Consider the following 15,549-nt stretch of genomic DNA (forward strand, 5'->3'; position numbering starts at 1 on the left):
CACATGACTGTGAGCGTGCTTAATAAAATAACAGCAGCACAGGTGGAACAAAGAAGCAACTTTGATGTGGATAATAAAGTGTACAGTGCCCCCTGGTGGATTTTGTGTAATTTAAAGTTTATTAATGAGAAAATCCTCTACCTCCTCTTCAAACTCTGAGCCGCTCTCCTCGCTGTCTGACCGCGGGGCCACTTCATACCTGTTTTCAAAAGAAGCAACAGAAAAACAAAGCCTCATTAAAACATCTGTGCCCGTCACAGAAACATAATGACGACCTTCAGCAGAATTTATCTCCTAACAAGCAACAACTCTCCACATAGTGAAAAGAGTTTATTAATAAATAAATAAACGGAGCGAGTAAAAGTTTCACACTATAAACATGTTTAAATATGAAGGAGATGTGCTGATTCGGGGATATTGATATTCAGACTATCAATATCATCAGAGTGTGGAGGGAGAATTTTAAAGCTCACTAGGTTTCCTAGTTTTATTAAATATTATTTAAAAATCTAAAACATTTTAGCTAATTTTATTAATTAAGTAATTTTTCTGCCCTGTTAACTGTCTGCCTGTTGCAGCAGCTCGTGCTTTTTTTGATTTGTGTTTTTTTTATTTTAATGACTTTTCTTGCTCACTATAATTTCACTGAAGATGAAACTGCTGCTTTTTGTTTTAAAGTGGTGTAAAGTCAAATTGGATTTTCTTCTCTTGGTGTTCTTGGCAATGACGAATCTTTTCCACCTGATCGTGCTCACGGGTCTGCTGCACAGAGCGAAACCTGCAATCCTGGAGGTGCTACGGAGAAAACGACGGGTGTTTTAGTGATAACATGGACTCTGTGTGCTGAGACCAGAGGGAACACAGCGAGCGTAGTTTGATGTGTTTTCATGGACCACAGTGTCAGGTGGAATAGCTACATATTATATTGCTCCACTGAGAAACCAGCTACATAAAAATGCATGACTTCTATCAAGGATGCCAAGACTGGTATCAACTTCAAAATCCGAGGTGACTTCCTTCTCAAGTTATTAGACACACCAGGTTTTCAGAAAACTTGACCTCTGACCTCGAGGCCAAGGTCACTAAGATCCAAGCTTATCTGAGATTTTTCGCAGATACACCCATGGCATCCATCTGAAATTCCTATGTTGCTTCGTTCTCGAGTCATCGCGTTCACAAACCTGGGTGTGCATGGTGCCCGCCGCCCTGAGGGGTTTACCCCATCAGCCGTTTATGGCTGAGGGGTAAAAAGAGTCTACAGCAGTGCCGTTCTTTTCTCTCCCACTTTGCAAATGAACACTGCAAAAAATAGCAACGCTTAATTCTAGACTTGAAAGAATTTACTTGGAATTGATTTTGATAAGTTTTGTTCTTGGCGTTACAAAAAGCAGTCTGTGTGAGCATTACGAGCCACCGTGGCCGAACACACAAAGACTGCCACCAGCGGAATCTTGGAGTGTCCAACGGTTTCGTTTCAAAGAGATCAGAAGCCGACAACAATGCTATGCAACTCACCCGGGGTTCATCTCGAGCCAAGCCTCCAGCTGGCTGGATTTTGGGGCCTCGGTTCCCTGCAAAACTTTCCCGGTCTCAGTCTGAATCACTTTGACAGGCAGCTCACTCATCTGGCTGCTTTCATCCATTGGCTACAGGACAAAGGAAACACAAGAAGCAGCATGCATAAACAAATCTAAACTCATGTGCAAACTTCAGTCTTTTAACTTTTTTTGAAAAGATATGAGCTGTTAAGTTTTTAAAATGAGCGGCGGACTTTGATATTGATCAAAGTCTGATATAGATCTTCAAATCCATTTAGAAATGAGAACCATAAACCACAAAGCTTCACTTTCATCAGCCACCGCTGATGTAACCTGAGCTTCTGCTGCTTTTATGACTGCATATAATTAACATAAAACACTTTTTATTAGTTCCATAATCCCAATTAAACAAAAGCTATAAAACATAAAATTCTACAGACAATTCAAAAGCTTTTTTTAATTAATTATTTTATAAATTATTTTCACTGGAAAAAATGAGACTAATAAATCCCAACATGAACCAAACTTTCAGACCTCCAAAGTTCCCTTTAGAGGTAAACAACCGCTAAGACATCAATGAGAGCTTCTTCCAAACCTGCCATCAAAGTTCAGCCTGAGCTTCTGGAGCACACAGAGGTGAGGAACATGATTAAAAGGTGTGACTGCAAACAAACAAACAGCACAGACGTCTTTTTGCTTTCGGAGGACTGTTTACAACATGCCTCTGTCGTACAATCGCCCAGGGTGCAGTCTGCCTCTCAATGGATAATTACTGTTTGTTTGTTCTGCTCCTTATTTATTTCTTTTTTCTGTCGGAGTAGGTTGGATTTTGTAGCAGTTGCAATAAAAGACTCAGCAAATGCATGAGAGGAATAATTATCAGCGTTACTACTTTTGAAAGTTAAACATATTCAGAGGACAAAAAGCGAACATCTGTCGACATCGGGGGGACGTGAACCCTGAAAAAGTCTTTGAAACAGCAGTGACTGATTTTCAACAGCTGATTATTTACACATCCATCAGTACGACTGTCACTCATCCATGTTTGTGTCCACCTGTTGAACATAAGTGCAGAATTCATGTGATTTTATTGCTGCTTTTAGTCTCCACAAAAAATGTCCACTGCTGTCACATCTCAGCACCAACTCTGTCTGCAGTTCAGTCCTGAGCAGGTAAGGTGCAGAGAGTGAACCATGGTAAACAATAAGGTGGTGTTCAGTAAACTCAAAGTTACCTGCACATCAAATAAAAACATATTTTTTTAAATTTAACATGTACAGTAACTCACCTCTCCATCAGGTCCAATTGCGCTCGTGCCTTCACCATCGCCATCCACCTTCTACATAAATAACACATCAACCAATCAGAGGGCATTTGCTTCAAAACACTGACTCATATCAAAGCTGGATATTCAAAACACTGATGATGATGATAATAATAATAATAATAATAATAATAATAATAATAATAGGTGTGTTTTTTTACCATTGGCCTGTTAAAGGGAATGGGTGCTCTGTGTTTACCTATTGTACACTCACATGACACTTTATTAGGTGCACATTGCTGGTACTAGGATGGATCCCCTTTTTACCCTCTGAACTGCTTAATTCAATAAGGAGCTGGAAACAGTCCTCACAGAGTTTGGGCCATACTGTGTGTGACAGCATCACAGAGCTGCTGCACATCCATGACGCTGGTTACTGTGAAGAATGACTGAATAAAGTGAACTCTTCATGTTCAAGAAACTACTGTAAGGCAGCTTTGTGACACGTTATCCTGCTGGAAGCAGATTCAGAAGACGGGTACACCATTGCCACAAAGGGATGGATGAGGTCAGCCACAATAGGTAGGGTGTGTGTGTGTGTGTGTGTGTGTGTGTGTGGGGGGGGGGGGGGGGGGGGGGGGGGTTGTCTTGTGCTGCTGTGGAGGTTTGACATGTCGCCCATTCAGAGATGCTCTTCTGCATACCTTGTATGGGGTCACTTGACCTTCGCTTGAGCAGTATGTACCTTGTATGCAGTGAGTGGTTATTTGTCTTACTGTTTCTGTCCTATCAGCCTGAAGCAGTCAGGCCAGTCACCTCTGACCTCTGGCATCGACAAGGCATTCACCCAGAGAACTGCTGCTCACTGGATATTTTTTCTTTTCCAGAACATTCTCTGGGAAATCAGCAGATCAGCAGTTTCTGAAATACCAACCACCACGCCACATTCAACGGCACTTAAATCCCCGTTTGTCCTTGACCCTGAGCTAACTCTCAGTTTGAGCTTCAGCAGGTTGTCTTGGGCTACGTGGCCGGACACACGGAGTTGCTGCAACATGAGCACTAATGCACAGTTGAACTGGTGTACTTAACAAAGTGGTCAGTGAGTGTAGTTGTAGTGAAATTATTTACTCAGGAGCATTTGAGAACACTGAGAGAAGAGCAAACAAACTGCCCTGAACTGACACTGCTGATCCCAGAGCAGGCCACATATCCAGCAACAGCCACTTTATTGTGTTTATGTTTGTCTGAAGTTGAGTGCTGCACACACTTGACCTTCGTCCTCCTACCTTCTTTCTCTTCCGTCTCCTCTTCTTCTCCTTGGCAGCTTGAGCAGCTTTGTGTTCATACACCAGGGTGGTGAGGTTGGCCACATATTCATCCGTCTGCTGCAGCAAGTAGGCCAGACGCTTGTCTTTCTTTTGATCGATTAGTTTTCGGTACCCTTCCTCATCTTCTGCCTGGATGAGCCAAAGTGACATCAAATTAAAGACGAGAGCTGCTTTAACGGTATTTGAAAATCAGCTTGAGAATAAAGTGTAAATGATCCATTATAATAACAGGACAGAATTACAAATAAACTCCACTGCACTCATATAGTCACCAGTTTAACCTTTAGGATCTTTAATTATTATTATGATTACAAATAGCTCCTGTACAAAACGTGCTTTTAATAATAATTTAAAAAACTAATAAATAGACTCTAAATGGCTAAATCGTGTATTTGCACACCAGCGACCTTATCTGTAAACTGTCTCTGTCTCAAAGTCCTTTTCTGTCTGTATCATAAGACACTTTTAGAGTGCCTCTTCTCTTCAGCCATGCATGTAATGAGGCCTCAGCAGCACTAACAGTGCTGGCAGCCGAGTGGGGGGCTGAGAAGTGCGAAACAGGAACGCAGAGCCGCAGCACGACACTGTGGACGTTTGTATCATGTGCTATTATTTAGCTGACAAACTCCAGCTCTGATTTAATGAGTCGGAATGAAATCAGACACCAGAGAAGAATGAGAGCAGTGGAAAACGAGTGGACAGTCACATCCTGCTTCTCACTGAGACCATCACCCACACTAAATACTAATTCTGAAAGGTTCAGTTTTGGCCTGCTTTGTGCATTTGGGGGCATTTCTTATACAGATGCAGAGAGCAACATGTAGACAGATGTGTGTCAAGCCAACACCGAGCTCAGTGGCAACAACTGGCATCATAAGAACAGCACCAGCAGGCTGGTCCAAGCTCAGCAGGCTTTAGGCAAGGCCCAGATCCTTTACTTGCTGGCAACAAACACGTTTACTATAAGCTGTGGTGTGCTTGTAGCCAGTATAGTGAATAATCAGCCTGTATGTCCGTAACTTTTGCTTTGAGCATTTATTAAAACACATGACTTGCAAAAAGTTTTATCTTGGTTTGGCGCTCCTCACCATGAGTCTCCTCATCCTCTCCTTCTCGATTCTCTCCGTCTCCTTCTTCTGCTCACGCTCCGTGTTGGTGTGCCAGGTGGCGATGGCTCTGGTGAGCTTCTGCATCTTACCGGACACAGAGCGGTGATACTCTTTGAAGTCCTTGGCATGTTGGAGGATGCTGTTGAGATATTCCTGAAAAACAAGTCACAAGTTTTTGTTTCTGCTCTCGTCACTGCAGACACAACCCTGACACCACATGAGTTTTCCTTCCTGTCAGCTTGTCATCCGCTTTCACACGGAGGACCTGCTGGATGCCGTCGCACTGTTGACAGTTTTCTGATTGCTTTTGTTGTATTTGTTTTGACTGCAGGAAATGAGATGGTAGCGTTTTGTTTTTTTAACCAAAAATTGTCATGAATACTTTTTATGATTTCCATGGCACTACAGTTTTTACAAGAACAACAATAAGATAAACAAATGATATAATAAGTGCTGTGGGTTGTTACATGGACTCTGGTGTGACTCACCTGATGTTTCTGCCTGCGCTTCTTTTCCTGCTCGAGCTTCTGCTGCTTCTCCAGCTTCTCGGTCATGCGTGCCTCCCTCAGCGTCTGCCGCTTGCTGCGCCGGTAAGCCTTCGAGTTGAGGGCCGTCTCCAGGGTCGTGTCTCGTCTCATACAGGCCACGACGTCCTGCCTCAGCTGGGATATTCATCAACGGGTTACACATCAAACTCTAAAGTGATCTAATCTAACCTGTACCTCTAAAGTACAAATTGAGTACTAGTTGAAAATAGTGCCGAAACTGCAGCTTGAGGCACTATTGTATTTATCAAATGGCTTAAAATGAACAATTTGACTTCTATTTAAACTTTTACATGTTTGGATGAGCTTCCTTTAAAAACAGGGTTGGTCCACTTCATTAGAAAGCACGACTGCATAAGAGAAATTAAGAATTCTGAAACTGTCGATAAACCAAAACAACAATAAAACCCAGCCTAAAGAAAACAAATGTATTTTTAGGTGGATGAATGTATTTTGTTGAACTCCAAACTCTGTATGTACATGTACCTTTAACATAAATCAGTAGAAATGGCATCTCTGTTCTAAGAATACCTGAGCGGCAAACCAGCACAGTGTGGATTTATCGATAAAAGTGCCGCATACACTCACACGGCAGGTCATCCGATGAACTTCCAGTGATAACAAAAGTGAACCCTTTCCTCTCGACTATGAGCCGCTGCAGTTATGCATTTACATTGATGCAGTCACGTGAAACATGAAACGCTGCAGCTGTCGCGTACCTGTCGCTGGAAGTTTAGGAGACGCAGAGCCTTGAGCTCCACTGTGGCTTTAGTCCTGAGGTCCGGAGGCAGCGAGCCTGGCAGACTTTCCAGTTCCTGGATTCGATGCGCAATCCGAGCCTGCAGTCTGAGAGACATTATGGAGACATTTGGTTAAACTGCAGGACACTGGACACACATACAGTGTTTTATTGAGGCATTTGGCCACCGCATGCTGTCAGGTATTTACATCATTGGAAATTTGGACGATGGCGATATATCCATTTGCCATGAGACCTGTTAGCTGTTAAGGCCATAGAATTTGATTCATGTTATCATACTATTTAGATGGGATTTGGATGCAGATTGCACTTTTCACAGCAATCTGCAACATCTGAATCTAGCATGGCACTTACTTTTTTGACGTCTGTTTTGTTTTGCAGTTACCTTCATTAGAGCCTCCATCAACACATGGTCTCATTGCCTCAGGTGCATACTGAGTGTTTGCTCAATAAGTATCTTTCAGGCTTAAAGTCTAGTTTCCAGGTGCTTCTTTAGCTTCTTTGGTGCATGTTAACTAGGGCTGCCACGATTAGTCGACTAGTCACGATTACGTCGACTATCAAAATCGTCGACGACTGATTTAATAGTCGACGCGTCGTTTGAAGCTTTGTAAGATCACAAAAGACGCAGGAATAAGTAGCAGGATTTAAGAGTGTAATAACAGACTGAAACAGAAGATGGCAGCACTGCATGTACAAGGATGCCAGCTGCCGTTAAACCCCGAAGAAGAAGAAGTAGCTCTGTCCCAGAATTCATAGCGCGGCCGTGCTCAGTTTCCAGCAATGGCGGCAGCTAGTTAGTTTTAATATTACTCTTATTATTCTTTCTGGGTCACAAAATAAACGTTTAACATATTTTCAGGCGAGAATGTAGCTGTGTAAACCTCAAATATCTGCTCAGTTTATCAAGACACCACATATTTTCAAAAGCGCTCCGACGTTTTCGGAGACGTCTGTTACCCACCAGCTCGATAGCTAGCCGGGGGCAAGGCTCACTAGAGCCCGTGAGAACACCGGACTCCCGGCAAATCGTTTTCAAACCCACCGCCGTCTTTCGCTACTCAGGTTAAACATGATACATAAGTCACTTAGATAACTTAAAAATGTTATTGTTTGGCTTTTTTTTAGTATTTTATTTGTTCCTGAGTAAATCGGTTTGCCTGAGATTAAAGTTATAGTTTTTACACAGCTGAATAAACGTCAAGCAGACAGCTGGTTATCAGAAGTGTGAGATGCTCGAGAATATACTCCGGTGTCCTGTTATATTTTAGATAGCAAGGAGTTTATTAAACTTCACCGAAACAATCTGCAAATTTCATTAAAATTTAATAAACTATCATCTTGTCTTTATTTTTAGTTAGCACAAACTTTAAACACTTAAAGCTGTAAACTAATGATAGTTATATAAGAGCAGATGCTGCTGGTGCAATAAGCTGGACGTTTTACGTCCAATGGATGCATGACCTGATTAGTCGACTAATCACAAAAATAATCGGTGACTAGTCGACTATCAAAATAATCGTTTGTGGCAGCCCTAATGTTAACACAGATGATTGGTGAAACTCTGGGTCCAACTAAACCATAAAACCTGCAAGTTTTGCGTAGTCTTACTGAAAGTTTTTTTCCCTATATCGCTGGGTGGTCGGTTGCCCGCAGTGCAAGTTCTGGTCCTCTTCACACATCCATGGTGCAGCTCCACTGTGAGCTTTACTTATTTAGTAGTATCATCAGGTAGCTTTCTGAGGGGAAACTGCATTAAATCAATAAGATCTAAAGTTGTTTTGATTATTCAACAGCCTCAGGAGTATATTTATTACTACATAACACTACCAATAATGCAGTGCTGTTCCACAACACTGTGAGAGGCACAGTATTTCACAATGTATTCACTGGACAAACAAGGTGAACTGAGGACAAGTCTTTCTCTAATCATGTCTAAACCAATGCAGCTCGGTCAAGACAACATGAAGGAGAGATCATCAAAACAACATCAAATTTATGGAGAGAAAAACAAGCCTTAGGGCCAAAACAAGATTAAGGTCTGTGGAGGCTTCCCGACGTCTCCTTCGGCAATCTTTGTTTTTAAAAAAATACACAGCCTGCGGGGATAACAGTGAGTTGTGACTGAGCATGCGAGACACCTTTAAGAAAGGCCACAGGGGCTCCACCACAAAGTGTTTCTCACATTATCATATTCATACGGGTAAAGCGTGTAACCTTAACCCTCGTCAAACGCTCGCAGACTCTGCTGGCAAGTCTTCATGTCACAGTCAATTTTTGGATATGTGACTTAAATTCATTTCAAGTGAAAAACATGTAGTGTCACATATGCAGAGCAATGCATGTTGTTATGTGCAGCAGTTTGACCTCAACACATGAAATCATCTTCAAACTTTCCTTTGCCACTGATTTCATGCAGGCAGTTTCATTCTTTAATGTGACGAGTTGTGTAGATGTGAAGTTTTTGCACTATTGTGAGACCACTGATGAATATGTGAATGTGTCTACCTGTATTCTCTCTCCTGCAGGATTCCCACTGGGTCCAAGCCCTGGGGCTTCTGGATAGGCGTGATGCGGTTCTGTTTGTGCTGTATCGGGAGCATTACGGACCCCTGCTGCCCAGGAGGCTGAGGGGTCCCCGAACTGCCTGGTATGGGCCCAGCTGGCACAGCAGAGGCCTGAGGTGGTGCAGGAGAGGGGCGACCACTAGCAACAGGAGTGAGCTGCTTCTGTGCAATGGTTTGATTTTCAGCACACTGACCTGGAGAGCAAAGACTTTTGGTTATTGCGTCCAGTCCCACACGACCAAAATCTCAAATTCCTTCAGTACCAAAAGGTTTTTAAAAATTTTAAAACACATCAACCTCACATCAGTCCTATGTGTCAGTATCGTTTCGTTTTTTTCAGTTTGGTTTTAACCACAACAAGCTGCATGATTTTTTTTATGCTTAATGAGCTTAAATACCTGGGGGCAACCATTCAAAGCAACTGACAGTGGACAAAAGAGGTGAAGAAAAGAGTGCAGCAGGCTGGAGACGAGTGTCAAGGGTGATCGTGACGGAAGGACAGCGGCAAGAGTGAAAAGGAAGGTTTACAAGATGTGAGTGACCTGCTATGATGGTTTGGAGACACTAACATAAAAGACAAAAGGGGGGGGGGGGGGGGGGGGTGGAAGTAATTTAGAAATGAGCACATCAGAGGGACAGCTCAGCTTGGATCTTTGGAGAGGACATGGTCTGAACATCTACAGAGGAGAGAGAGTAAATACGCTGGACAAAGAATTTTAAAAACACACAAGAAAGTTTTCAGGCCAAAGAGAAAGTTTACAGATGTAGTTAGAGAGGATGAGCAGATCATTGGTGTGAGAGAAGACGGTGCAGAGGATAGGAGGGTGAGATGGATCCACTGTGATGACCCTAAAGGGACGAACTGGATACGTTAGGCAAAAATACCGTCTGTAAAAATGTCTACACTCGGAATTATTCCTAAATACCAAATTATCACATGGGAAGTTTGGGAGAAAAATGAACACACGCACATCAACCAGGGTTTTCTCAATTCAGTAAATGCACCTGTGTGTTTACAGACAACCTGGCACTTACACACATCTTATGGATTTTTCCCCCTTTGGCTTTAGGAGGTCAATTTTTCTGTTCCTTATACAAGGTTAACTGACCAACACAACGCCAGAGCTCATGACAGAGGAAAGAGTGTCCTCACCTGGGAGCAATTAGCTGTCAGAAAGATCTCCCTGAGCTTCTGATGTTTCTGACAGATTCATTTTTCTATTTGTTCAATTTTAAATCGACCACAGTGGAAGATGAGATTTTCTTGTTCTGTATCTGTTTTTAATTTATGACTGTTTTGCTATTCATTCTAAATATTTCATCTTCTTGTCATATTTTCTTGCAGTACTAGTGCACCATTATTCTCTTCACCTTTACCTGCTGAACTGAAGTTTTAGTAAATGCTTGGGGATCTGTCTGCTTTAAGCCATTTGACAGAAAAATGAGTCATTCAGAAAAATCTGTTGGGCACTGCATGTTGGATTAGACTGGGCAGAATGAAAAGTGGGACTGACTGTGAAGCCACATGCACATCCATGTGTTATCGGTCCAGTCACAGAGCCCAGGTTTACCACATACACCTGCCAAACTTACCATCAGTCCAAGGCTTGGGTCCTGTGCTTTGATTGTGTACTTGCATGGCCGGGGCTGGGCAGGGACTCGACTGGGGACCCCCCATAGGTGCCATTGGCATACCTTTCAACACAATAACAGATTTCATAGTTCAACAATATGTCTGTTACAATTTGAAACTGTAAAGGAAAATTATTTCACGCCTCTTTTCTGTCATTACACCATTAATCACACAAATCTCTGTTCTCTGTCAGACAAAACAGGTTCAATATGAATGTTTCAATCTGGGCTCAATGACAATTTCAAGCTTTTTACTCAATTTATTGATAGCAACGTAAACCCAAAACTAAACTATTTAATTACATCAATTTATATTTTGACTGAGGCATCTTTCTGCAATACAGTCTCACATTAAGGTACAAAAAAGAACCAAAAACAAAATCATAATTCTTCTTTATCTTTACTTGTTAATGTTCAAAGACTTTCACAACAAAGAGACTCACAAAATATTTGTACTAACATAAATCTGTATCGTACCTGGAGGCCTGCTGTAAGGACTGGCACTTGGTGCCTGCGGCTGCGGCTGTTGTTGTGGCTGCTGCTGCTGCTGCTGTTGCATTGTGGGTAGGCTCCTTTTACCTTGAACAGCCAGCTGAAGGTTTTCCGGTAGCGGCTGCCCACGACCCAGAATCTTGTAGGCCAGAATCTGAGCTCTGAGCTGCTGCAGCTGTACTGGACTAAAAGCAGACGACCCCCTCACCTGCTGGCCCATGTTGGACATGTTGGACATGCCTCCTTGGGGATCCATTGACATCATAGGGCCTGACTGGGCAGGGGGCATGTGTGGTGGTGTAGGTCCACCTCCGCCTCCTGACATGGGACTTGAAGCGTGCTCATGGACTCCTATTGGGGATGGGTGGGGAGACATGTACCCTTAAGTGGACAGAAAGGAGGTTTCATTGTCAGTATTAAAAAAACAACCAGCCACACATCAAAGCCTTGAAGAATTGGGTCACAACCTCGGGATCAGAGCAAAAGCCAATGAGTCTTAGAGGTTATTTAATCATTAACACACTAGAAAGAGGAAAATATACAGCTGGGTTATTTATTTCCTTGCTGCTTCCTCCTTGTTTAATATTAACTCTTATATTTAGAAGATGTCTGAGAAACATTAACACCACAAGTGGATGATGAGGTTACGTTAATAAACCAGGCTGCTTAGAGAGCTGAAGGACTTGAGTTTCAAACCTTGGCTGTGCTGGTCCATAGGACTCTGTGGAGGTCCCATGCCACTATGGAGAGACCTCATCCCCACACCTTTCATGTGACCAAAGTGCATTGCCTCTGCCATTGACTTGTCATTAATCCCCTCCATGGGCTGAAAACACAAAATATGTTTCAGATCTACACAAATTAACTGCAAAAACACACTGTCCTGCCAGTTTAAGATTGAATTTAGCACACTGATGGTTCTAATCATATCAATAATAAACATTAATAAGATAAGATAAAATAAAATAAGACAGCCTTTATTAGTTCCAAAGTTGGGATTATTACAGCAGCAAAATGAACTGCCTGCCTAAGCAGAAGTAACATCAGTAATTCTACTGCGAAACTGCCAAAATCTTTAAAAATTACCATGACAAAAAAATCTATTCCACCCTCCACTGCATGAACTCAAGAGTATAAAAAGATTATAAAAGTACTGCAAAAATTCACACTTATTATTTATGTGTGTATCAATTTATCAAACAACAGATATGTTGTATACCCTCACTAAGCTAATATATATTTATATGATATAAAAAAGGATAAATAAAGTATTTCATATCTTCCTAATTTTCCTCCCTTCCTTGTTTTAGTTTGGTCGGTTTATTAGTGAGCATACTAAAATGTTTAAAAAACTGAATCCATCAGGGTGATATAAATATCTACTTTAACAGTTTCCTTCAGCAGTAATGACATCACGACAGAGTTTGTAGTACTGTTTGCACGCTGTACCTTATGCATAGAGTACATGCTGTCCTGAGAGTAATCACTTTGTCCCTGGCCCTGCATGCCATGAGGTGCATTGGGTGTTCCGGGTCCAGGGCTGGGGCCCATCATGCTGTGAACAGAGCTCGGTGAGGGATCTGGTCCAGGGCTGGGGCCCAAGATGGGCCCTGGGGACATACCCGCCCCAGGAGAAGGGCCAGGATGGGACATACCACCTGATGTCTCTGAGGGGCCGGACATCTACTGAATACCCGTGAAGGTACCAGACAGCTAGAGGAGGAAAATGAGAACAAGACTGATGTGATTTTAATTCTATGAAAACAAGATGAGGCACATACCATCAGAAAATGGATTTTAATATGTTAACTGTTGTTTGTGAACAACCAATCATGCTTATCAGTGATCAAAGAATGTCGGAAACAGCCACTGAGTTAATTCAACGCCTGTGTGACAGTTAAACCTGATTATAACAACCTAAGAAGCTGCTCTTTATTGCATGACTATTTTCTTGGGTGTAGTGATACTTTGTAGACGCTTTTAAACTCAAAACACAATAATAACACGTTTTGAGTGTGTAAATGTGTTTTCTAGAGATTATGTCTAAAGAATCTCATTTTAATTGAAATGAAAGCTGCATTTTTAACCCTTATACCTTCCTCGGGCATTTTTGATATGGTGATCGTTTTGGCTGTGTTCTAGTTCATGGCACGCATTTTTGCAAGAAATCTTCTATTTAGTCAAATGTATGACATTTAGTGTCTTTTACTCTTACATGGCATTCATACCCTGTTTTTGCATTTCGCACCCTTTCTGAACCTTTGTGGACAAAAATGTAGACGCACAAAAATCTACCATAAAATCCTTTTTTATGTTTTTTTTTTTCATAAATCAGTTGATGAACTTGAGCCATTTTCAAAATGATCAAATATTAAATTATTTTCAGGATTTTAACCCTTTAAATAAAAGTTTAAACATTGGAATTATTAAGTATTTAATGAAAACACAAATTATTTTCTATATAATAAATAGTATGGGAATAGGATATTGGTGGTGATTAGAGTCTTGGAAATGTCAAACATCAGCAGCAAAATTGATTGAATTCCATTACTATTATTTTTTGTGTAGTGCCTGATAATCCCTCTCGACACCTTCGTGGACAAAAATGCCTCATTCACTTCCACTGAAACAACATTTTTAATCTCTCTGCATAGCAGTATAAAACCATGCATTCTTTAATGTCAATGTTTCATTTGGAAGAAAAGCAGTAATATTTGACATTTTTACTGTACTTCACCATATTCAACCATTTCCCCATGGTAGACCAATGCATGAAATTCTTGTATTTTTGCCAGTTGTATTATGGAGCCCTGTGACCACCAGGGAGCCCCAAGAGTGATTTGTATGGATGTGTGTGTGAAACAACATCTAATTGGAACATTGATTATGCAAACTGCAACAACACTGAAAACACAACAGAACATATGAAATATGAACAAATATGATCCAAAATACTCAGGCTCAACGTCCAGTTGATTAAGCGATTTATGAAAAATAAAAGACAGAAACATATATTTCTTTATGAGGATTTTATGGCAGATTGGGTGTGTATTATTCCTTATATCTTAACATATTGTATTGTTAAATAGTCTAGTCTTTTTGTTAATGTTACTGTACTGGCGCACCTGTAACCCACATTATTTTCCTAGGGATTAATAAAGTATGCTGATTCTGATTATACATGTGCACTACACAAAAAACGGCCCTTTAAACCGGCATTTAAAGGGTTAAAATTCAGAAAATAATTTAACATTTTGAAAAAGGTTAAAGTTGGTGATTTACGAAAAAACTCGGAAATATTATTGCTTAATGAGGATTTTATGGCAGATTTTGTGCGTGTACATTTTTGTCCACGAAGCTGTGGAAAAAGGTGCAAAATTTGAGGAGGGCACAAGGGTTAAAGGCAAAGCTCTCATGCACAGAGAATAATAAAACCCGAGGCTCCATAAAAGGATTCTTTTATATAGAAAGAAGAAGCTGACATATATGTCTGACGTTATGTTCTGCTTACAAGTGTCACTATGAGCCAGAAATTTCCAGGGTCTCAACACCCATAGCATGATTGACTTATAGAGCTGCATAGTGATTGCAAAACGTATCTGCACCGTTAGAAAACACAGCGATGTCATAAACCCCTATAAGAAAAACGAAAAACATGCATAACAATCAGCGCCACGTAGATAAACGCTGTTGGAGGACCAGCTGCCCTGTTTTCCGACCGTCCCTGTACAGTTACAGTAACGTTAGCTCGATCAACTGTAGAGCCCACTCTGATTGGATCATGGCTTCCCCAAAAAACTGGTGGCCATAACGGATATGCAGACAAAATCAAAGTTAAGATGAAAGTCGAGCACCTGACATGACCTAGTTAACATTTAAAGATGCATAATTTAACTTGTGTATCGCGTTTATAGACACGCGGTTTCACAAAAGCCCTAAATTCGGCCGTTTTTTCGCTGCCACTTTGCTCGATCGTTGGGTAACTTAGCCATCTGCTAACGTCAGCTAGCATAGCCCGTTAGCTGGCTCTGGTTTCCATGTAGCGAACTGCGCCCGTGTCAGAAAGTTTGGACAGTTAGCAGTTCCTAACAGTAGTTACACCTCAGTATTCATCAAAACCGAACCACCGTTAGTCGTTTTACCTTTTCGCTGGATTGAAATTGCAGATAATTAGATGAAATTTTTATAATACTTCTTCAAAATATGACTGCTGTCCATAAGTTCACTCCCCCTCGGTGTTGTTTTGCTGACATGTTTAAGTTGTTCTTGTGTCGCCATTACTGATTTGTCAATGTCACCGGAAGTCCCACC

The 15,549-nt window shown here is 41.4% G+C and overlaps 1 protein-coding gene across 2 annotated transcripts in view; it reads right to left on the reverse strand.

Moving 5' to 3' along the window:
• Positions 1–15,482, reverse strand: part of smarca2 (SWI/SNF related, matrix associated, actin dependent regulator of chromatin, subfamily a, member 2) — a 63,857-nt gene extending 48,375 nt beyond the window's left edge. Inside the window, exons 1-13 of one of the 2 annotated variants that reach the window (XM_063490683.1) lie at positions 15,381–15,482; positions 12,688–12,951; positions 11,935–12,064; positions 11,224–11,589; positions 10,708–10,809; positions 9,056–9,308; positions 6,507–6,633; positions 5,731–5,904; positions 5,222–5,395; positions 4,092–4,262; positions 2,827–2,877; positions 1,516–1,646; positions 142–199 (exon numbers count right to left, since the gene is read on the reverse strand). In XM_063490683.1, the coding sequence (XP_063346753.1) occupies positions 142–199; positions 1,516–1,646; positions 2,827–2,877; positions 4,092–4,262; positions 5,222–5,395; positions 5,731–5,904; positions 6,507–6,633; positions 9,056–9,308; positions 10,708–10,809; positions 11,224–11,589; positions 11,935–12,064; positions 12,688–12,921 (1,971 nt within the window). In that variant the 5' untranslated portion in view covers positions 12,922–12,951; positions 15,381–15,482. Of the gene's footprint in view, positions 1–141; positions 200–1,515; positions 1,647–2,826; positions 2,878–4,091; positions 4,263–5,221; positions 5,396–5,730; positions 5,905–6,506; positions 6,634–9,055; positions 9,309–10,707; positions 10,810–11,223; positions 11,620–11,934; positions 12,065–12,687; positions 12,952–15,380 lie in introns of both variants that reach the window. The other variant, XM_063490681.1, reaches the window with a different exon arrangement.
• Positions 15,483–15,549: the final 67 nt, after the last annotated feature.

This window comes from Pelmatolapia mariae, linkage group LG12, assembly GCF_036321145.2.
Source record: "Pelmatolapia mariae isolate MD_Pm_ZW linkage group LG12, Pm_UMD_F_2, whole genome shotgun sequence".
NCBI lineage: Eukaryota > Metazoa > Chordata > Actinopteri > Cichliformes > Cichlidae > Pelmatolapia > Pelmatolapia mariae.